At 43.6% G+C, this 24,279-nt stretch overlaps 1 protein-coding gene across 9 annotated transcripts in view; it reads right to left on the bottom strand.

Annotated features, from left to right (window-relative positions):
* The window catches only part of cc2d1a (coiled-coil and C2 domain containing 1A), a 96,773-nt gene extending 74,584 nt beyond the window's left edge, over positions 1-22,189 (bottom strand). For all 9 annotated transcript variants that reach the window (XR_007933773.1, XR_007933774.1, XR_007933775.1 and 6 more), the window contains exons 1-3: positions 21,765-22,189; positions 19,010-19,136; positions 210-319 (exon numbers count right to left, since the gene is read on the bottom strand). Coding sequence is in view for 2 of the 9 variants with exons in the window: in XM_028822562.2 (XP_028678395.2) it covers positions 210-319; positions 19,010-19,136; positions 21,765-21,830 (303 nt within the window). In the remaining 7 variants the exon portion in view is untranslated. The remainder of the gene's footprint in view (positions 1-209; positions 320-19,009; positions 19,137-21,764) is intronic.
* Positions 22,190-24,279: the final 2,090 nt, after the last annotated feature.

The following is a 24,279-nucleotide window of genomic DNA, read 5'->3' as shown; positions in this document are numbered from 1 at the left end:
AGCTGTGTAGGCAACATGTCACGAAGGAACATGACACATATTGGTAAAGTGATACGCCAGTTTGTAAGTCTAAAGTATTCACTGCTTCTATAAATTATGGAGACTGGTGCCCAAAGCAAGAATGTAATTTAGCCCAGATAATTGGACATTTAGTGTTCTCCAAGGCAAGGTATTCAAACATAACTTAAGACTTCAGCAAAGACAAGTACCATAAGGTCTTCATCATTCTCCAGGTCTTCATCCTCCTCCTCGTCGTCGTCATCCAGATCCTTCATGCATAGTGCTGCCATTCTTTCAATATGTTCCATTGGCAAGGGAGCTAAGATGAGAAGGAACATTCATCACACATCAGTTCACAAGAGACGACGTTCAGCTTATTCCTACACATCACACCACACATTAGAAAGATGTGACTCATATTCAGAGGTGGGTAGGGTTGCCCAAACCAGTACTTAGAAATACATCACTACACAAAACTCAAGTAAAAGTAGGAGAGCTCACCCAAAATGTTAAAGTAAAAATATATCACCTGTAACAGATAGGGGGCGCTGTTGACCCCTGAACCCTCAGACAACACGTTGAGACACCAGGTAAAAAGTCCAATAACTATATTTATTATAATAATAATGTGCACAAAGCACCTCCTCCTCCACAATACTCAATAATCCATATTACTAACCGAGAATGCTAAACCGGATGATGGACGCAGGCACATCCGGCCATGGGCCGTAGCTGCAAAAAGACGTACTGCGCAGGCGCAAAAAGAGTCCGCGAGGGTCGGCTGAGGAGCCGAGAAAGGCGGATAAAAGAGGGCGAGAGAGGCGGACAAGACCACAGAAAAAAGGAGTGAGCACAGGAAAAATTGAGAAATGAGGCGCAAAGAGCACCGAAAAAAGGAAACGGCACATAAAAAAGTATTCAAACACAAGCAAAGCACGAAACACATTGCACACGAAACTAGACCCAAAAAAAAAAAAAAAAAAAAAAAAAAAAAAAAAAGGGCCCGCGCACAACAGCAAGGCACCCCCCCCCCCCCCCCCCCCCCCCCTACAGGCACCGGACGGGACAAATACCAAGAGGGGGATTCAACAAGCCCATGGAACACAAAAAAAAGAACACAAAACCACCCCACAGACCCTACAAGCAAGGGACGGGACACACACAAAGAGGGGGATTCAACAAGACACAGGAACACAAAAAGAAAGAAGACGCTCGCGCGACAACAATCCTCAAACCCCCCACACACACACATCCATAAGAAGTGACACCCAAAGCCACATATTCTAAAGTGAACATCAACACCTTCACACTAGACAGCATAGGTGTCAGCATTGGTGGATCTCCTTACAATAAAGCACTATTAACCGTTCAACTGCAGAAAAAGAAACATATTAACAGTGACTGCGATCCTCCTTATTACTTATCCATATTTCGCATGCTGAGAAAGAAACAAGTCATGAATACACGGTCACGGGTACAAAACGAAAAGGAAAGGATAACAGGAACAAAAACACGAACACGAAAGAAACAACAAAATAGACGGCTATGCAGCATAGGTGGATCTCATTACAATAAGGCACTATTAACCGTTCAACCGCAGAAAAGGCTCCATATTAACAGTGAGTGCAATACTCCTTATTACTTATCCATATTTCTAAAAGAAAAAATGTCTCGACTCCAAAAACGCAAAGCTCAACTAAAGCTTCTAACTAACGATGTACCTAAAAGTAAAAACTTTATGAACTGCATTAGATCCTACAATGGTTCATTTGCTTTTGCATATACCGGAGTAAATATCAGGCCACCAAAAGGCAATGGCCCATACTGCTTTCCCATATGTGCACAAATACTGCATCGCATTGGAACAGTGCACCCTGAAACAAATCAACAACGCAAATATGCACAAATCTACATCCTAGATCCACATTACGCAAACTATCAATCAAAGTGCTGCATCGCAACAGGCACGGATTCAAAACGAAACACCTCCCGTCTCAGACATACGTTAATGGCAGCGAAGGCTACAACGGGCTTCTCACACAGCACAGGCAAATCGATTACAGCTCCAAAACAACACGTCCCAAATACTACACATGCAACAACGCACCTCTCAAACATCCATCCATCCATTTTCCAACCCGCTGAATCCAAACAGGGTCACGGGGGTCTGCTGGAGCCAATCCCAGCCAACACAGGGCACAAGGCAGGGAACCAATCCCAGGCAGGGTGCCAACCCACCACAGGACACACACAAACACACCCACACACCAAGCACACACTAGGGCCAATTTAGAATCGCCAATCCACCTAACCTGCATGTCTTTGGATTGTGGGAGGAAACCGGAGCGCCCGGAGGAAACCCACGCAGACACGGGGAGAACATGCAAACTCCACGCAGGGAGGACCCGGGAATTGAACCCAGGTCCCCAGGTCTCCCAACTGCGAGGCAGCAGCGCTACCCACTGCACCACCGTGCCGCCCCCACCTCTCAAACAGCACAAGAAAAACATACACCAGGAAAATTCATTCGGATTAATGAATGTCATTTGCAATCATTGTCATTCAGTTCACTTCCCTGAAGAAACAACTGGCAATACAAGTTATACATTTACACGTTGTTGTCAAAAGGGTCAAATTAGACTGCCTTCTTTACATTCATATACTGAATATCTACAGAGGCTTATAACGATGTACCTGAAAGTGAAATCTTTATCAACTACATTAGATCCTACAAATCGGTATCCACTATGAACATTAACGGTGGCACTGCACGTGACATCCGTCTTGAAAAAATGTTGTTTATTGATGAATGTACAATGGCATGAAGTCACTTACTCAACACCATTCATAAACTTCTACAAACGTTTATGAATAATAATATTCGATTTGGAGGAAAGGTACTTTTATGAGGAGGAGATTTTAGACAGTGCTTAGCTATTCTTCCAGATGCCATGCACTCAGCTATTGTTCAGTGCACCTTAAAATACGCAGACAATTAGCATTGCTTTCAAAAGATACAGTTAGTAAAAAAGATACGATGTCCACAACCAGATCATAACAATTGCTTATTACAACTGAGAGATGGTACACTCACCAATACAGCTGGACTTCAGGCACATATTATTACAATTCCTCAAGCCTTTATCTGCGACGACTTAGTTACAGAGACATTTGGAACAGCAATCTCATTAGACCAAATGCCCCTTTTAACACAACGCACTATATTATGTCCAAAAAATATTAATGTGGAAAACATAAATACCCAAGTCATTCATTACTTCCTGGAGAGACACAACTCTTTCTAAGCTCTGACAAACTTGACTCTGATCACAACAATAACCATCTTAAATGACCTTACAAGTTCTGAGCTGGAATTACCTTTTACACTTAAACAGCGTGTACAAAGAAATTTTCAAATAAACCTTTACACTGTGCCACACACTTTATTGTTTGCTTTCTATTTGCATCATCTACACCGTCACACTATTCTATATCTCATTCATACATCACGCTCTTTGTCATTCCCAACACCAGGGGTTGGCGAGCGAAGCGAGCAGGGGGCGGAGCCCCCTAGTAAATCAATAATCAACAATAAACACAATCCTCCACTCCCAGCAGCTCTGTCTCACTCCCTCCCTACTCCGGCTCAAACTGCTGGGTTTCCCACAGTCCTTTTAAAGTCCATGACCCGGAAGTATTCCTTCTCCGGGTCAAACGCCTTCTTCAAGTATCCCAGAAGTACTGTGGGCTTCCGTCCTCATGACTTCAAAGTACTTCCGAGTTGACGTAACCATAATAGTCCCCGGGTTCCTGGTGAGCTCCCCCTGGCGGCACCCAACAGGGCTGAAGAGACGGACTCCATGTCCCATGCTGCCCTGCGGGAATCCGAGGAACCATTTCCATCCAGGGGAGCTGCCATCTAGCATCCCGGGGGATGTATTGCCCTGAAAAGGCTATTTTCTTCTGATGAGGGAAGTCCCGGCCAGACTGAAACGCCGGCCGTCCATCACACACCATAAAAACCACTCCAGTACTCAAGCCATTTTGACTAAAATCAGGCTTTTAATGTAGAGAAAGAATAACACTGGTATGATTTTCGACACTATAAAAAACAATTCAATAAATTAAATCAACCGTTTCCAATAAAATTGCAACAGCCAAAAAGAGCAACAATTTTAAGCACCGTTTCATGCTGATCATACAAATCAGCTGTGTTTCAACTGTTTATACAACTCCTTAAGAGGATCAGTGGTATGCAATTAAAAAGACAACCTTCTGCATGTCAGGTTAACCAAATTCTGAAGTGCTGCAATTAAAACACAGCATTCTGCAAATGGTAACTTAGATAAATGACGGCAAGCTAATCCAGTGTGACGGACCCGGACAGGACGCCCCTGCTGCATATGTTCTGGGGGAGCAACCATGGGCAACTCAATATCTCCCCCAGGACGCTCGGTGGCAGCCTCCCTGGCCGACGGTGATACCTCAACCTCCCGCATGGAGTCCTCCACAGCCCGTTTGGTAGCTGAGGTGGCCGCCAGGGGGTGCTGCTTGGATTCCACAACCCAGCTGGACAAATCTTCAGCCCCACCCAGAACTGCAGTTGGAACCAGGTTGTCAAGCACCTGGAACACTTCCGGGTGGGCTATAAAAGGGGCCAGCCACCACCACTCAGTGGCCAGAGTCGGGAGGAAGAGGACGAAGCTTCAAGGGAGGAGTGGTGGTGCCAGAAGGTGGTGATTAGAAGTGCTTGATTTGGGACTGTGTATTGCCTGTGGGTCATGGGGAAGACGTGCACCCACAGGGGAAGAAAAATAAACATATTGTGCTATTTTATACGTGCCTCCGGGTGTAGTCTGTGCAGGGTCGGGCGCTATATAGCGCTATTGTTACACCAGCTTTGATTCCCACACTAAAAGAGTCAGAGGCTGAGATTTGATAGCTAAAACTACTGCTAGTTGTCATCATCCCTTGTCAACATTCTTTCAGATCAGCAACATTAGCCATCCTAGCCAAGTAATGTTGAACATCGACCTCAACAGACTAAGACTCAGAGACGATTCTTGCCAAAGACCAAGCTGGCTTCCGAAATCAGAAGAAGCTCCATGGAACAGGATCTGCACATCCTATATGGGAAAAAAAAACCTGCAGCACCAACAGAATCTAAAAACATCTATACCTCAAGAAGTCTGTTGACATTGCATGACATGGGGCTTTATGGGCAACCCAAAGAAAATACAACATTAGCGCGAATCTTAGTAAAGTCATTGGACAACTTCATAATGGAGCTTCTAGTGTAGCCCTCTACAAAGGTGGCTTGGGAGAATGTGTGGACTCCGACAGGGCTGCGCACCCCCTCCTACCCTCTTCAACATATTCTTAGAAAAGATCGTAACTGTTGCACTGGAGAACCATCTTGGAATGGCTGGAAATGCATTTAATTATCAATCGACAACGTTTGATTCACGGAAAATACTGATGCATTGGACCTCAAAGGGGAGGAAATTGATAAAAGATTTAAAAGGCACTATAAAAACTAAAATGAATAGAGAGCAAAAAAAAATGTGTAAGGACAGGAAGACAATGGTGTCCATCCAGACAGACTACTTGTGCACAATATAGATCAGCCTGAAAATGATGGTTGGCTTTCATGGCAAACATAAGCCAAGCAGACATGGAGACAGACAGACACACAGATCCAACTTTTACTCTTCTCCTCCTGGGGAGTTTGGCTTTCTACAGAAGCTCTTTAAATAAATAAACACTGTACTTCAGCTCTGATCCCCACCCTAAAAGAGTCAACGGTCTTACTCTTTTGTAACTCAGGCTGAGATCTGATAGCTAGTTCTACTGCTAGTTGTCATCCATCCCTTGTCAACATTCTTCCAAATCAGCCACATTAGTCATCCTAGCCAAGTTATGTTGAATATCCACCTCAACAGACTAAGACTCGGAGACGATTCTTGCCAAAGACCAAACTGGCTTCCGAAATCGGAAGAAGCTCCATGGAACAGGATCTGCACATCCTATATGGGAAAAACCTGCAACACCAACGGAATCTAAAAACATCTATACCTTGAGAAGTCTGTTGACATTGCATGACATGGGGCTTTATGGGCAACCAAATGGAAATACAACATTAGCGCGAATCTTAGTAAAGTCATTGGACAACTTCATAACGGAGCTTCTTGTGTCTACAGGGTGAGGCAGAAAGGATGGACGTCTTTGAAATGGCTAGAACTCACCACTAGGTGGAGTAACAGATGTGCGGTAGGTGGCGTTAGGTTCGCGAAGTCTTAGCATTTTTTTATTTTCTTTTCAGTTGAAGCCATGGAGCCGTGGACGATAGAACACCACGTTTTTGCGTACGACTGTTTTGTCAAGAACAACCAATCTATTACCGCAGTTCAGCATGAGTTTCATTGCCATTTCAATATCCACAGAAATAAACCTGTTCCCACTCGTAACATTATCCTACATTGGGTTAAAACACTTCGTACACAAGGTACACTAATGAACAAAAGACCACCGGGGGCTACATGAATGGCACGTACCCCTGAAAATGTGGAAAGCGTACGACTAGCCCTGCTACGCAGTCCAAGTCGATCTGCTCGGAAGCATTCTTCTGAACTTGGCCTCAGTAATCGTTCAGAGCGCTATATCGAGATGATAAACAACTTCTTTTTACCTGAATTACGACGAAAACGTATTCCCATCCGGCGTGTGTGGTTTGAACAGGATGGGGCGACAGCCCACACAGCTAGAGCATCAATGGATGTTATTCTCCCTCTCTTCCCTGGTCACCTCATTTCCAGGTTTGTTGACATTCATTGGCCTCCTCAATCCCCTGACTTATCCATGTGCGATTATTTTTTGTGGGGTCACCTCAAGGCACATGTATACGAGCATAAGCCCCGTACATTGGAGAAACTGAAGGAAGCCATTCGCGTGGAAGTCGCCCAAATCGACAGAGCGATGTTGAAAAGAGAGGAAGCCAACTTCCATGAACGCCTTCAGAAATGCATCACTGATAACAGCCACCACTTGGGAGATGTTGTTTTCCACACTTGATCTTGTCAAATGGTATTTCAATATGAACTCAAAATTTCTTTGTAAGGAAAACTTCACAATTTTGTGATTTTGTAAAAAACGTCCGTCCTTTCTGCCTCACCCTGTACAATGGTGGCAATTCTCTTTGCACCAAGAAACAAAGTTCTCCACCCGACTTCCTCTCCTCTGTCTCATGCCCTTTATCAATACATAAAACCAATTTCTCTACTTCACAACCGCCTGAAGGGCAAACATCATCGGGCACAAGGCAGGAACTGACCCTGGACAGACTGACAGGCCATCACAGTGCCACCCTCTACACTCATAAGGGGTCAATTTAGTTGCAGCAGTAGTAAAAGTATTGTCACTTGTATGTCCAACCACCATGCAACATGTTGCTGCTGTCTGGTGCCATGACAAACAAGTGAGGGAGGGGGGAGGAGGTTGGAAGCTGGCACTGATACAGCACATTACCGGACCCACCACATGACGAACCACCTAAGGATCACAAATTAGGATCTCAAATTAGGACCCAAGCACAGCTGTGCAATGGGTGACACCTCAGCACCACACTAGTTTGAATGGCACGGAACAGGGTGAGGTTTTTTTTTTTTTTTTTTTTTCAGTGGCTGGAGTGCCAATCCTGCCATCAACCCCCAAGTTTTCACTGCAAGTTGGAGGACCTGCTTGCGGGGTTGGATACAGTTTAACGTCATACCCGGGACAGAGCAATGGCAGGATAAGGGCCTTGCTGAAGGACCCAAAAGAGTGGAATCACTTCTGGCATTTATGGGATTCGAACCAGTACCTTCCGATTGCCAGCACAGATACGCTAGCCTCAGAGCCACCACTCCGCACTTATGATAAACAAGAATGAATTAAAATACAGAACTCCATTTCACAAACACTTCCCAGCTTACTCGATGTCCTCCTCGCTCCTGGACATTGTAGCTGAGGGTTCAGTCTTTTTTCTTTCAGTGAAGTGTGTGTGTGTGCGAGTGTGTGAATGTTCCCTGTATATGTATGGCACTGTGACTAGGCAGTAACTCTCTGCAATAGATTTGCCAATTAATAATTCAGTACGATCCCCGTATTAACAACAGGGACAGAAACTCTGGAAACGGAGAATAATCACCACTAGAGCTAAACCTTCACTACCAAAAGCCTTTTAATGTCTTTAGACCCGTTGCTTTAACTTCTCTTCTCCTAAACTCCTTTGAGAAATCATTTAAGAGTGAACTGCTACATAAAAATCAGCCTCTCTGGACTAATAGCAGTTTATGTAATGGGGAGAAGGAGTGAGAGGTGAAAGATGTTGCAGCTGTATAAGAACTTGGAAGGACATTTAACCCAAGGCAGACTGCCACCCAGCCTCACACGTTATTTAAGAAGTTGACTGCCAAATCACATTTGGACTCTCCTGTGATAGGCTGGCCAGCCTAACAGAACAAAAGAGTTGGACTGAATGGCTGCTGGTCTGTTGAGCTCTCTTGCTCTGCTGGAGCGCCCCAAGGCAGCCGTCTGTTATGCCTTCTGTGTATCTTGTACAGAAAAAGTTAAGGTTCAAACCTTATATAAGGAGAGTATATGAGGGGGGGGGGGGACCCAAAAATATCGAGAATTTTTTTTTTTTAAATCGTGTATTTCTCTGAACATTTCCAAAACTTAATCGCCCTCAAAATCCTCTCCCTGAGACACAATACACTTGTCCCACCACTTTTTCTGTTGTTCAAAACTGTTCTGAACCTCAGTGATAGCCTTCAGTGGCTCTGTAGTTTGCTTCTACATCCTGAAAATGCTTTCCTTTAAGGCCCCTCTTCATTCTTGGAAATAAGAAACAAAAATCTCAGGGCGCAAGTTCCAGGGAGTTCGGGGGGGGGCCCGTTGTCATCCCGTTTCTTGTGACAAACTGCCGCACACTCAATGCTGTGTGGCCGGGAGTGTTGTCGTGATATAGAAGCCACTCGCCTGATTGCTGCAATTCGGGTCGTTTTCTCCACACTGCATCACGCCAATCGCTTGGGCACTTTAAGGTAAAAACCCTTGGCCTGGCTCAAAGCTTCTTCTTTGAAAGCCACTCGAAGCACTGTGACAGCTTCTGCTGCTGTTTTGCCCAAAAAGGATACAGAGCCTGATGCAAACATGTCATCCTTTCAAGTCTGCCATCACAAAATCGACAAAGACAGTAACAGAGGCTCAAGAAAACAAAAACTGCACGGACCTTGCAGACCTTTTCCCAGGGGCAGCGCTTGGCCAAATGATGCAGAGGGCAGTCTAGCACACGCACCTAGCGGCAGATGTCGGAACTAATGCGCCTCCAGCCTCCAGATAAAAAGTCTCGTTATTTTTGGGTTCCCTCCTCGTATAACAAAAATATCCTAACACTGACAGGCAGGACCTATATCCATTCAGATGATCTTGCATTTGTGAAAGTGTGGCAGAGCCAGCTGTTAAAAGAAGAGTTGGGTGCTTCAGGTTCTTGATAGCCACACTAGCAGACTTTTATTCTCAAAAAAGATAGCCATTAACTGCAGGCAGACTTAAAATGCGTAGTCACGCTGACATACCAGCCACACTCACCTGTTAAATGCACTCTGGCCATAATACCCAACCCGGGACGTTGTTGCATATTTTACTTTACACTCATCTGAGCGAGTGACATATAGATGCCTAAAAGTAAAGCAGTCTAACCAGGCAGTCCAAAGTAAAGGGTGGCGCACGAAAAAACCGAACCGTCTCTGACCGGCTGGCTCGAGCTATTATACAGGCGGGTTCAGTCACGATTGCGGAGCCTCATTGACGTGACGGGGTCAGCAGCCCCAACTGTGCATTAGTAAGGAAGCTGTGAGCCAGTGGGTACGGACATGCATGAAAGAGATCCAGAAGATGTATTCTCTGCAACAGAGGATTGGAATAGTGGAGGCGTATGTGTCTACTGGTTCTTTTAAGGAAACGCGGCACATTTATGCACAGAAGTTTCCTGGCGTAAAACTACCAGCAAAGAGCAGTACAGTAGACCTCCGCGAAGTCGCGGTTCAGGGTTCGCGGATTTTTCCTTTGAACCTAACTATTAACTGTTACCGGAAAGCGCAAATATCCTCCGCAATTTTTTATGGCTTTTTTCGTGGCAATACCGTGCTGTAGAGAGAACAGGAAGCAACCGCTGAGGGAAACGCGGTTTGGGATGGTGAAAGTAGCCAATCCGAGAGCGTTATTCATTTCTCCTTGCTGCTGATTGACTGCTGCCCTGTGACGCGTCTCCAGTTGAGTGTCCTTGTGTTTTCCATTTTGTTCTTGTATTCATTTTGTTATTCTTAAACGCACAAGATGTCGCGGCAAAACGCCCTGCACCTTCTTGCACTGAGCCTAAGCGCCAGAAGAAGTTTAAAACACTCCAGGAGAAAGATGAACTACTGGAATTGCTCCGGGAACTAAAAAGGTATGCTGCAGTAGCGCGCCACTATGGCATTAATGAAAGCACCGCACGCTACATAAAGAAGAACGAAGCAGTGATCTGGAGTACTGTAAGTTTCTGTGATAGTGCCAAAAAGGTAACGACCGTAAGGAATAAAAATATCATCAGGATGGAATCTGCCTTGGCATTGTGGATCACCGACTGAAGGAAGAAGAACATCCCCTTGGATGGTAACATCCTTCGGGAGAAAGCACGGAAATTGTACCAGCAGTTCGCTACAGGAGACAATGTAGCAACTTCCCATCACAATGTTCCTGAAACCTATCAAGTAAAGCCAACACGAAACCCCACCAGAAGAAGACCCGTCCAAAGATACGACTCCTCCTGAAGGAGAGGTGCCACCCGAGGAGTTTTAAATCCTCTGCATCGTACTGCACAGCTACTTCATCATCAATATCATTCATCATTGGTGAGTACCCGTACATTTTACTGTACTTTAATTAAATGAAACTATCATGTATTTACTCTGCTTATAACAAAGAAACGACAGCACATACCAAAGAAAACGCACTTGCATGAATTACAGTACGTGTAGCGGTAACATCGGTATTTTACATTTTAGCACCGCGGGAGACATAGCAGTACAGTACTTTACAGTAGACGGGTTTACCTTTACATTCTGTTTTTAGGTAATGTATTAAGCTGAGTTTGCAACAAAATTAAAGTGCTTTGGGGGCAATATCATACAAATTAGGCATTTAAAAGGCATTTTTTAACCCCATCCAAAAGTCACAGTTTTTCACACTTCGCAGATGCTCTAGAAATGTAATCCCCACGAATTATGGAGATGTACTGTATTCACGAGTTGGTGAAGAAGTGGAGTAAGACTGGATCAGTTGCAAACTGCAAAAAGAATCGGGCCCCGTTGCTCGTTTCGTGTACAGGCTAAGAAACGTACGTCGACATCGAAGTCGGAGATGGTTCAGTTTTTCGTGCGCCACCCTGTATATGGACACCCCTCCAAATGATTGACTTCAGGTGTTTCATTGCTAACAGCGGTATAAAATCAACTGCCTAGCCATGCCATCTCCATTGACAAACACGGGCAGTAAAATGGGTCACAATGAAGAGCTCAGTGGCTTTCAACATGACACTGTCATAGGATGCCACCTTTGCCACAAGTCAGAATGTGGAATCTCTGCCCTGTTCAACTCTAAGAGCTACCACTGTAAAGTGGAAGTGTTAAGGAGTGACAACACATCAGACATGAAGAAGCAGACCACATAAAAACCATGCAGAGCAGGCTGCCAAGCACTGAAGTGTGTAAAAATTGCCTCTTTTCTCTTGCATCACTCACAGCAGAGTTCCAAACCACCTCTGGAAGCAACATCAGCACAAGAACCGAGGGCTGAGAGTTTAATAAAATGGCTTCCCATAGCGGGGCAGCTGTACCCAAGCCTAAGATCACAATGTGCAATGCCAAGCATCAGCTGGAGTGGTGGAAAGCAGGGGTTCTCAAAGACGGTCCTGGGGGCCCACTGTGGCTTCAGGTTTTTGCTTCAACCAGATTCATAAATCGGTGACGACTGCTGATGCTGATCTCAATTAATTAAGCTGTTTTTGATTTACATTACATTAAGAAAGAAAGCACAGCAGCACGATTTTAGAAATATTTCTGCTTTTGCTATAGATTTAAACACTTAACTCACTTTTGTTGCTTTCATTACAAGGTGAGACACAAAAATAACCGGATTGATAAAAAAAAATATTTCTTGATGACTTCTAAACATTGTCACCTTCTTTATAACCCCCCGATCCCTACACCGCTCCATACGTATCTTCCATTGTTGAAACAGAGCTGGAAGTCTTCTTGCTTGAGGCTCTTCAACAGGCTTGCCATTTCTGTCTTCACTTCCTCCATTGAAGAAAAATGTGTTCCCTTCAGGTCACTTTTGATTTTCGTGAAGAAGTAAAAATCACAGGGAGCTAAATCGGGCGAATAGGGAGGATGATTGAGGACAGGAATGTTTTTGTCAGTCAAAAACTGCTTTACAGAAAAAGCGTAGTCTTGTCTAGCTGTTCGCTTTTTTCACCCGATATTATCGCAGCAAATCATGTAGAGATTGTTTTGCAAACACCTATTGGGCTCTTCACAGGATATACCGAGCTGGTCGGCGGTTTGAAAGGGCGTGTAGGGATAGAGTTCTATGATTCACATCCAGCCGACCTCCAGACGGTTTTCCAGGAAAACCCCAAGCCCAGTCCGGTTATTTTTGTGTCTCACCTCGTATATTTTGCCCTTTCTCTGTGCAGTTTGAGCCCTTTGTGGCATCTTTATGATGAGAATTAAAAACAAGCAGAGCAGACACACTGGCAAACAACACTGAATCATGAAAGGCTGCAATTACTTTAGCATCAGACCTGCTAATTAGAAAACAAAGGATTAATTAAACAAATAGAACACCCAGAAAAACAGAATGAACATCCATCCATTATCCAACCCGCTATATCCTAACTACAGGGTCACGGGGGGTCTGCTGGAGCCAATCTCAGCCAACAAAGGGCGCAAAGCAGGAAACAAACTCCGGGCAGGGCGCACACACACACCCACACAGCAAGCACACACAAGGGACAATTTAGGATCGCCAATGCACCTAACCTGCATGTCTTTGGACTGTGGGAGGAAACCAGAACATCAAGATGAAAATATTGTTAAAAAGAAAATATATATTAATATATATATATATTTTTTAATCAAACTTAGTTTTCTAATTTCTATATTGTTCCTGAAACACAGAATCTGGGTAATAACAGTTAACTTAATTAGCCCAGGATTCCAATTAAAAACTGAAGCTAGTTGTAACAAAAACCTGCAGCCACAGGGGGTCCCCAGGACCGACTGTGAGAACCCCTAGTGGGCCACCTTTGGACTCTGGACCTGTGTAAACGTGATCTCTGGAGTGTTGAATTACGCTTTATTATTTGGTAGTCTTGGAATAACTGTGGAGATAACACGGCCCAGGGACTGGGACCATAACAAAAATACCTGATTAAATGTTCAATATAAAGGGTAAGATTTCTCGGTTAAAAGGCAAGCATGCTAACCAGCACACCATGTGCGCTGCTGCTTCTCTGTCAATAGATCATACTGTTGTATTTCTTACTATTTTTTTTGAAAATTTAGCTCTGATTCTCACCTTTGCCCAAGTGGTATTTTCCAAACTTTGCTGTAAATGTAGAGTGAAGAAACACACCATACACATATTTTTAGGAAGTGAAACATATTTTAGGATGTCACTGCGCACTGGGGGGATTCCAAAGGACTGGAAAATGGCGAATATTATTCCGTTATATAAAAATGGGTGATGGAGCAGATCCAAGCAACTATAGGCCAGTAAGCTTAGCGTGCATCACAGGAAAATTAATGGATGAAATTATTAAGGATAAGATTGAGCAACACCTGGCAAGGACAAGAGTTTAACTGAACAGTCAGTATGGGCTCAGAAGAGGGAGGTCGTGTTTTACTAACATGCTGGAATTCTATGAGGAGGCAACAAAAGGAAACGATCAAAGTGGAGCAGATGATATTATTTATCTGGACTTTCAGAAAGCATCTGATGAGGTGCCACATGAGAGGTTGGGCATCAAACTATTTTTTGATGGGTGCAGAATTGGCTCAGACACATGGTTGATGTTAAGAGTGGTAGCCAGCAGGGGTCACGTTAGGGGCCGCTGCTTTTTTTAATACATATAAATGATTTAGATAGGAATATAAGTAACAAGCTGGTTAAGTTTGCAGATGATACCAAGACAGGTGGATGGGCAGATAATTTGGAATCCGTTATATCATCACAGAAGGAATTGGACAGAAGACAGGCTTGGGCAGATTTACGGCAGATGAAATTTAATGTCAGTAAATGTAAAGAATTACACATAGGAAATAAAAATGTGAGGTTTGAATACACAATGGGGGTGGGGGGTGTCTGAAAATTGAGAGTCCACCTTATGAGAAGGACTTAGGAGTCATAGTGGACTTGTCACTATCAACTGGCAGACAGTGTTCAGAAGCCATTAAGAAGGCTAACAGAATGTCAGGTTATATAGCGCCTTGATGTGTGCAGTACAATTCACAGGAGGTTCTGCTCAAGCTTTATAACACACTGGTGAGGCTTCATCTGGAGTCCTGGGTGCAGTTTGGGTCTCCAGGCTACAAAAAGGACATAACAGCATGTTCCCTGTAGGGGGTGGTAGCTCCCTAGTTGGAATAAGTTCTTTTGTAATTGCTGCGTTTTAAGTAACCGGAAACTATATAGTGTCAGAAAGGCGCTATATTGCGCCTGACCCGGCACAGACTTGACACAGGAGGCACGTATAAAATACAAATATTTTATTATTCTTCAGCTGGAGGGCACGTCTTCCCCGTAAACCCCCCAGCCACAACACAGTCCCAAGCACTTATAACTACCAGTACAAGCACAAACACTTCTCCTTGGCACCACCACTCCTCTCTAGCAACCTTGTCCTCCTCCACCCGACTCTGGCCCCTGAGTGGTGGTCACTGGCTCCTTTTATAGGTCACCTGGAAGTGCTCCAGGTGCTTGATCACCGAGTTCCGGCGGCACTTCCAGGTGTGACGAATCTGTTGCCCATACGGGCTCAGGAGTCCCAAACACAGTACCCCCTGGCGGTACCTGCGGGACCCAAACAGGGCTGCCCCCAACTCCAATTCCCAGGGAGCCCTGTGGGAAACCCAGGCACTACTCCAGCCCACAGGGGTGGCCATCTAGTGTCCAGGGGGAGGTATTGCACTTTCCAGGGCTGCTCTCCCTGAATATAGTGTGCAGGGGCGTCCCGGCTGGGCATGGATGCCAGCCGCCTGCCACAATAGATATGATATTAAAGGGCGATACCTCTCCCATAGTGATATGGCGGTAAGAAATCACATAAGAGAAAATAACTTAGCTTTCTTTAATGACAATTTACGCGGTATTACAGACGGGAAGCCATGGCAAGACAAATACCAAGGTGGGATTTTGATCTATACAGTCTGCCATTTTTCGTCGCTGCGCTGGAAGGCTTTTCAGGATGGATGACGATATCACCCATCTGTCCGTCGGCTTCCAAGTGTTTGGCTGCTATCTTTCATACTGGTTTCTCCACGTGCAGGCCCTTACTTAGGTTCCAAACAAGGGAAGAAGATTTTGTGCTGACTTTTAACAGAGGACAAAATAGTATACATCTGTCTTTAGGCTGACTATACATTCTTCCAGCTGTCTTTGTCTATCTTGTCCTATGCTTGGCCCAGCAATTCTAAATGCTGAGCCCCTTTGTGCTAAATCTGGCTCAGCTATGCATGCACAAAGAAAAGAAAAACAGATTTAAAATGTCTGACAGTGACATTAAACTTAATATTATAACAAACGTATTATAACACAGCACTAGAAAAAGTCCAGAGAAGAGCGACGAGACTGATTCGAGGGCTACAGGGGAAGAATTATCTCTCATATATATTTCTCTTCAGGTTCGTCCTGCTTCCACTTCAAAACCGGTCCCGCCCACACGCAGCCGACACGGCATTTCTCGATTCCTATTCATCGTCTTCCATGTCATGCACTATACTGGCCTGCTGAGTGTAATCCATCCAACAAGTACTCGAGGTGCTGCCACAAAGGTAAAGTACCTTTACCACCTTTGCAGGAGCCACCGGTGTCTTTACAACAGCTTCTTACACAGCAAACATCAGAAGCTAAAAATTATCGTGAACACATTCGAGAATACAACTCTTCTCTAGCGTTTGCTTCCATGGGTGCACAGATAACTCAACCTCCTGGCCACGGACCATACTGTTTTAAAATACACGGGCAAATTTATCACCAAATCTCTCCACTATACACTAACACTTCTACCTCTCCAGGATATGGACAGTTGTATGTTTTTGACTCAGCACAAGCTACTGAAGTACGCTTACCAAATAAAGCAAACTCTGCATGCAGCGAAAATGTACTTCTCCAGCTAGATTCCATGCTCAGAACCATCAACCCCTTTGCTAAATCATACAAACACATGCATGAAATCGCTCAGTCCAATCCAAAAGCATCTGTACGAATGGTTTTCAAGGAAAACCCTGGGCAGGATTTACGACGATACAATGCCCAGACATGTCACACCGATGTTGCAGCGATTTTCGTCGGAGAAGATGGCGAACCGCCTGCCGAAAGGGACATTTGCATCTATCCCATGGGCAACTCCTGTGAACAGATTTCCACGCTCAATATGAATTGCGATCCTATGGTTTGCCCACTTTTATTCCCTTATGAAGACATTGGCTGGCACAAAGATTTACAATATGTTCCCGATAAAAGAACTGCCAAGCGAAGAAGGTTTACACAATGCCAATTTTACGCATACAGATTAGCAATGAGGAATACATTTAGTATTTTGCATTCCAGCAGCAAACTATTCCAACAGTACGTCGTAGATGCGTATGTTAAAACAGAGGACGTGCGTCTCAACTATCTCAGATTACATTAACAAGATCTGCGCGTCGAACTATCACACGCACTGCAAGCAAACGCTGAAAATAACAAGATACGTGTAGGCAAAATTATATCACTGTCCACATTTCCAGGAAGTCCAAGATACATGCAACAAAACTATCAGGACCATTGCCATAGTACGTAAATTCGGAGAAGCCTGATTTATTTATCACTTTCACATGTAATCCTCTTGGCCGGAAATTCTACATGCACACTGCGTCTTTCAAGAAGTATTTATTTCTTCTTGATTTCTGAATTCCTTTCTCACCATTTTCCGTTCCTATTCTTACACCGCCATATGCTACGGCGGGCGTCAGCTAGTAAAGAAAGATTAAAAGAGCTGAGCCTTTCCAGTTTAAGCAAAAAAAAAAAAGATTAAGAGGTAACATGAATGAAGTGTTTAAAATTATGAAGGGAATTAGTCCAGTGGATCGAGACTGTTATTTTAGATAGATAGATAGATAGATAGATCTTTGTCATTGTCACTTTTACAAAGGAACAACGAAATTGAAATTTTAAAATGAGTTCAACAAAAACACGGGGACACAGTTGGAAACTTGTTAAGGGTAAATTTTGCATAAACATTAGGAAGTTTTTCTTTACACAGAGAACCACAAACACATGGAATAAGCGACCGAGTAGTGTGACAATAGACAGTAAGACTTTAGGGACTTTCAAAATTAAACTTGATGGTTTTTTTTAGAAGAATTAAGTGGATACGACTGACAAGTTTTGTTGGGCTGAATGGCCTGTTCTCGTCTAGATTGTTCTAATGTTCTGATGTTTAGACCAAATACAATAAAGCATTTTGAGATTTGAGTCAGAGGGGTTTCAACCATTTGCTCTGATCCTGAGCCGCCTCCATTGCCCACAAGGGGAACAAAACTAAAACGTATGCCAAACATCTGAACAATGCACATTAAACTTAACAGAGAAACAGTGATGGGCAGGTTGCAATGGTGGCGAGACCTCAAATTGCAATAACTATCTCCTTAGACAACATGACCGCCCCACCTTGGTTAAAATGACAAAAAAAGAAAAAATAAAAGGTTTCACATAATGGGCATATATCGAGCGCAGATTCTCAGTATGAAAGATATGTGTATAATAATAATAATAATTCATTACATTTATATAGCGCTTTTCTCAGTACTCAAAGCGCTATCCACACAGGGAGGAACCAGGAAGCGAACCCACAATCTTCCACAGTCTCCTTACTGCAAAGCAGCAGCACTACCACTGTGCCACCTGTGAGGACAATTAATCACGGCACCACCATCACAACCTGTAGTGCCATTTCTCAGTCGATTAAACACGCTGTAAGTATGTCATACCACATTTTCTGACCCTGAGATGCCCCCACCATGCCTCTGGGGAGGCAAAATCAAAATTACATATCAAAAACTTGGATTAATGGTGAGACGTACCCTTTTGCAAGTCTGTGTCTTGAAAAATAAAGATGTGCACAAAGAACAAACAAATGGAAATTGTGCTTTATACACATAGAGATTCATTCCCCCTTCCATTATCTGCACCCGCCTTGTCCACCTCGGGCTCAGTGGAGCCTAACAACATCTGGTGCATGGTATTAAATAAAAGTCAGACAAAGCACCAGTTACACCAACCTTTAGATGTGCCAACTACCTGCACATACAAGTATATTCAGGGGGAAAACCCACATAGACATGGGAGAACTGCAAGAACCTGGAAACTAAAATAAAAATGCCACCAGAGGTAAAAACAGATGGCTCCACCAAACATCCTGCACCAATAAGAATCTGCAGTCACTAGTGGTCTCTAGAGAGTGGTCTGAGCACCAATGATTAGGGAGACTTGAATGCTTAACCCTTATAGATCTCCACAACCTTGTTGGAATAATGAAACACCATTATTGGAACATCTGAAAACTTGATATGGGGTCTCCACCTGTTCCCAAGAAGCAATGGCTCATCATAAAGATTAAACCACTGTGTGTGTCACAAAACTGAAAAAATGAAAACATACTCACTTTTACCGGCGCCCTTCTGTTTTGAAGATGGTTTATCTCCTGTAATGGCAAGGAGCTCAGCTTCCAGGTCAGCATTGTCCTCATTGTTCTCCATCCCTTCTGGTGATAAATCCAGTAAAAGGCCCATCTGTCGTAATAGAGAGCGTTGATCAGACAAATTTCACAATTTCTTGCATAAGCATCTGATATATAATAAAAAAAACAGTAAGACATGGGTGTCAAGTTCTTCAGAGCAATTTGATTGGTCGGTTTGGCTTTGGTGACGCAAGCGAAAGAGGAAGTGTGAGTGTGAGACACACGAGGAGGACAGAAGGTGTAGGAGGCACACTGAGAGTCTCCTTCGAAGAAGGGAAGTATAAAAATGGACAGGAGGAGAGAAAGGCACTTTAAAAATAATGACAGAGTCTGAGAAGCAGACTTCTAGGGGGGATTCAGACACACACACGGACATCGAGGAATGATGGTGCAGGTCCACTTAGGACAAGAGACAGCAAATCGTTTTAAATTGTTCTATTGTCCGTCTTTGACCGGCACCATGACTAGTGCCTAAATAAAATCCTTTAACCTTCTACAGTTTCCTTTCACTGAGTCAAATAATATTATGAATCACTTCTCAGGATCGTCTTCTTCTGTGCCTTCAATTTAGGATATTTTCTCCAGGGCAAGTGCTTGGGTTTGACTGTCGGATGGATGGACAGAGACACGGGCGGTACTTTATTTGTTGCAATGGGGAATTTAGTTTTTACAGAAGCTCAAATATAGAAATATTAAAACAAAAGTACAACAAATGCTCTCAAACACACACACATACACACATAAGAATTACGAAAATGAAGAAAGAACTCCTGACTTGAGAACAGAGCAGTGAGGTAACATAAAGGCACAAAACCCAAGAGAGATGAAAGAGATCTGGTAGTGTTTCTTGAAATGCTTATGTTGAATTATAGTCCCTTAATGCTGATGTGTCATGGATGATGTACAGCATTGCTCATTATGGTCCTTAGTTTCATCTTCATTCTTGCCTCCACTACCACCTCCAGCAGGTCCAGAGAGCATCCCATAATTGAGCCTGCCTTCTAACTCAGCTTGGTGATTCAGTGGGCCTTTCTTGAAGTGAGGTTACTGGCCCAGCACACCACACTGGTCATCACAGAGTTGTGGAAGATGGGAAGGATGTCACCACACACGTTAAAGGACACCAGTCTCCTTAGGAAAAAGAGCCTGCTCTAGCCTTAAGTCTCAAGCTTTTTAATCCAGGCTGAAGACTCATGACTTCAGTTCAGCATACCCTGACTAGAGCTGCTGATTAGCTGTGATACTGCTGCATTGTTGTTAATCATTAGTACTAAAATGTAATAACTAAAACTAATATATGCCTATTGCTTTTCTTGAATTCTTGTCATTTGTTTCCAAGCTACCTACCTTAATCTGTCCCTCAAAGCCGTCACTCAAAGGCTGATGTACACACGTGCACGACAACACCAGCGTTTTTTTTTTTCCTTTTTTTCAAAATTCATTGAGCTGTTTTGTCCAGGAAGAGGTAAGGACTTCCTGTAAAATGCTTCCAAAAACGCTCTTCCATTTTCTTTTCCCTGCATTTTTTGAGCATTTCTGTTAATTTCAATGGAATAGGCACCAACTTATGGGTTGGTGGCAGGATTGGCACTCCAGCCACTGTAAAAAAAAAAAAAAAAAAAAACACGCTGTTCCAGTGTGGTGCCGAGGTGTTACCTGTTGCATGGCTGCACTCGGATCCCAAGCCGGGTGGTTCACCGTAAATACAAAGTAGACGTCTTAATCAATATGCCAAACATACAATTTTACTAGAAAATCTGTGGAGGTGTGAGTTTTAAATAATTCACCCTAAGTGTATGGATATGTCTGACTGTCAACTGTAGGACTGAACAAAATACAGTATGATTAATCTACTGATCTGGCCTGCAAGTTTGAAATAAAATGCATTCTACAGTCAGCCATTTTCTGAACCTGATTTTTCCATAACAGGAACTGATGGAACAGCAGTAATGAAGTAAGCCAATCTGGGACACCAGTTTGCCACCATCCACACCCACAGTCATTCATTCCTGACTGTTTGCATTCGGGTTCACTAGCTAACCTAAGACGCACACTTTGGGATCTTGAAGGAAACTCATATGTCAGCCATAAGAAGAAAGCAGGGCATTGTTGGGTGTCAGACCCAGCCAAAAGAACATTAACTATAAATTCAAGATGGGTGACAACAACTTGTGGGAATAAGGGCCCCTGAAAAGAGATATGAGAAATGAAACAAGTAAAAACGTTCACTGATAAACTAAAAACCTAACGTTTAGTATTTTTTTAATCCTCTTGGTTATGTCACTTGCATTCTAATTTAGAACAGACTGTAAAGTTGCACATTATTTTTTTACTTTTCAGATAACGACCAATTCTAATTTTGTGTTACTTATACAGGTAATTCTAGTTGTGATTTGAAAGGATATGAAACAGAACGTTTTCAGATTTTCCAGACACATCTTCTTCTTCTCCTTTCGGCTGCTCCCGTTAGGGGTCACCAACAGCGGATCATCTTCTTCCATATCTTTCTGTCCTCTGCATCGTGTTCTGTTACACCCATCACCTGCATGTCCTCTCTCACCACATCCATGAACATAAACACAATAAATCCTGAATTCCATACATGATGTCACGGTCCCACCGTTTCCCTTCAGCACTTCCGATTCCAGGAAGGTAAGCCGCGCACACCTGCCTGACTCACCTGCCGCGCGGCCGCCGCACCCTGCCCCTTCGGCCGGGGGGCCGGCGCCTTCTTCGCTCGATTCATGCAGAGTCCTCAGCAGGACGAGTAGGCTCTCCGAAAAGCTCTGCGATGATCTCTCCGACTCCAAACCAAAGAAGCGTCCAATGAAATTCACAAAACTAACACTAAACGCGGGCAGCCATCCTTTCGGTGGACGCAGCTAAATGACACTCGAGCCATTACAATTAAAAAGGCGTCCTTAAGCCTTACGGACTGTCTTACTGTTCGTATGACTTGTACAGTTCCTTCTTTAGATGAATCCTTATTCGTTTTATTTATACAAACAATCGCTTTCTTTTTTTCCCAGTTTTGCGAGACGCTCCTACTCTTATTTTAATCAGCAACTTCCTGTTTTGCAGACGCGTAACGAAGCAACGGCGACACTTTACGGCAGTTCAACTGGTCGTTGTATCGAAATGCCATGCCATCACACTCCCAAAAGGTGGGCGCACTTTACGGCAGGCCTGATACTAGCTGTGTATATGCCATCACTGTCGCAAACCTTCAGCGGGAGAAACTACCAGGGAATTTCTTTAAACAATTTCCGTGATGTCAAGAGCTTCCGTACAAAACTGCTTAAAATACAAAAGAGAAATTATTTTGCTCTGGTGGTAAGCCATTAAAATAAGCAAAGTATAGAAATGTATTCATATGACGTTTATTTTTCTTTAAAAGTTTTCAGCTATGGCAATGGTTCAGTTCAAGTCGCTAATTATTCAAATATATAACTGCATGTGCGAAGAGAACTATACATGCATGCAGTTCTTTACATTTATACAAAGCCATCTTCATCTCACATCCAGCATTTTAGGGATGTAAGTCACTGGGGGTGCCCTTTAAAGGACTGGTATCTTGGGTTGGTCCATGTCTTGTGCCCACTGCTGCTGGGACTGGCACCACCCTGAACTGCATAAGTGAGTTAGAAAATGGACGAATGGTCGGGTAGATGGAATTTATATTTCATAGCCTGATTGCTGAGTTTCGTCCAGCACATTTCAGACGATGCCAAAGATCACAGTGCAAGACAAGTGTAAAGACCGAAGTGACAGCCTCAGGATTTTATATAGCGCCTTTCACAGTGAGGCATATCTTCAATGTTCTTTACAGTTCAGCATATCTTTATTGTTTTCATATTTATGCAATGTAAATGAATCACTCGGTGTATGGCTCACTATCCCAAGGAATTTTAAATTTATGGATCAGTTGTTTCCTTAAGGGTGGCATGGTGGCACAGAAGTAGTGGTGCCATCCTTCACAATAAGGAGATTTGATTTTGTGCCCCCTATGCTCCTTGTATGGAAGTTAAATGCTCTCCTCGTGTCCATGTGGGCTTCCTTGGGGTGCTCCAGTTTCCTCTTAGAGCCCAAAGACATGCGGGTTAGGTAAACTGTCCCATTATGTGTGTCTGTGTGTTCACCCTGTGATGGACTGGTGCCTATCCCAGTGTTGTCTCTTTCTTGTGCCCAGGGCTTGCTGAGATTGGTTTCAGCTGCTTTGCAACCCTGCACTGGATAAGCGGGTTAAGGAAATGGATGGGTTGGATGGATTGTTTTAGATAGATAGATAGATAGATAGATAGATAGATAGATAGATAGATAGATAGATAGATAGATAGATAGATAGATAGATAGAAAAGGCACTATATGATAGATAGATATATAGGCTGTAAGGTGTCCTTAACTCTGGTCACTTCCTTTGTCAGTGCTACTAGTGCTACAGAATGAAGAAAATTTGTGAATTTCTCCTTGGGGTTAATAAAGTATCTATCTATCTATCTATCTATCATCCTATAAATACAAAAATCCTAAGTGGATGAAACAGTAGAGGATATGCATACGGGCAGTGTTAGCAACACATTGGCAATAGCTGTGGGGTGCAGGTGGGCAGGGGTGAGTGAGTCCCGCCCACATTCCCATAGTCACCGCCTCCTCGACCGCCCACTCACTACAGGTGAGGTTAAACGTGTGGTGTTTACATGCTCAGTACAGTATTCAAGGCAAAATTTTTATGAATTACAAGCTGTGTAAGCCTGTGCTGTAAAAAGCCCGGGGTCCTAGAAACTATTGAAATCATCAGAAAAAAAATTGAATTGTAGAGATGTCAGGTAATTGAAAGGAACTACTCTGGGCGTCTCTCTCCTAGGTGGTTTCGTTTTGCCGACGTGCTTGCCTTGCTTCTGTATTAGCAGCTAAGCAAGTGACTCCTTCTTTGGAGATTTTGTTTTGCCGACATGGCAGCCTCGCTTGTATCCTTGGAGGTGGAGCCCTTACCCCAACTCCACTTCTCACTTCCTGGCCAGACAGACAGACACACACACTTCAACGCGTAGACGTTTATATATAAGATAACAAAAGTAGTCTGTTACAATTGCAGCTTTGCCTCGGATAACCTGTAACCTCTGTTAATCAAGGAGTGAATAATCAGCAATTCTACTGTAATAGATATACAGTATATACTGTATACTGGTCGAATA

This window comes from Erpetoichthys calabaricus, chromosome 17 (genome assembly GCF_900747795.2).
Source record: "Erpetoichthys calabaricus chromosome 17, fErpCal1.3, whole genome shotgun sequence".
NCBI classification, from domain to species: domain Eukaryota; kingdom Metazoa; phylum Chordata; class Cladistia; order Polypteriformes; family Polypteridae; genus Erpetoichthys; species Erpetoichthys calabaricus.
The sequence above is the reverse complement of the archived record's forward strand: the minus strand, read 5'-3'. Positions and strand labels throughout refer to the sequence as shown.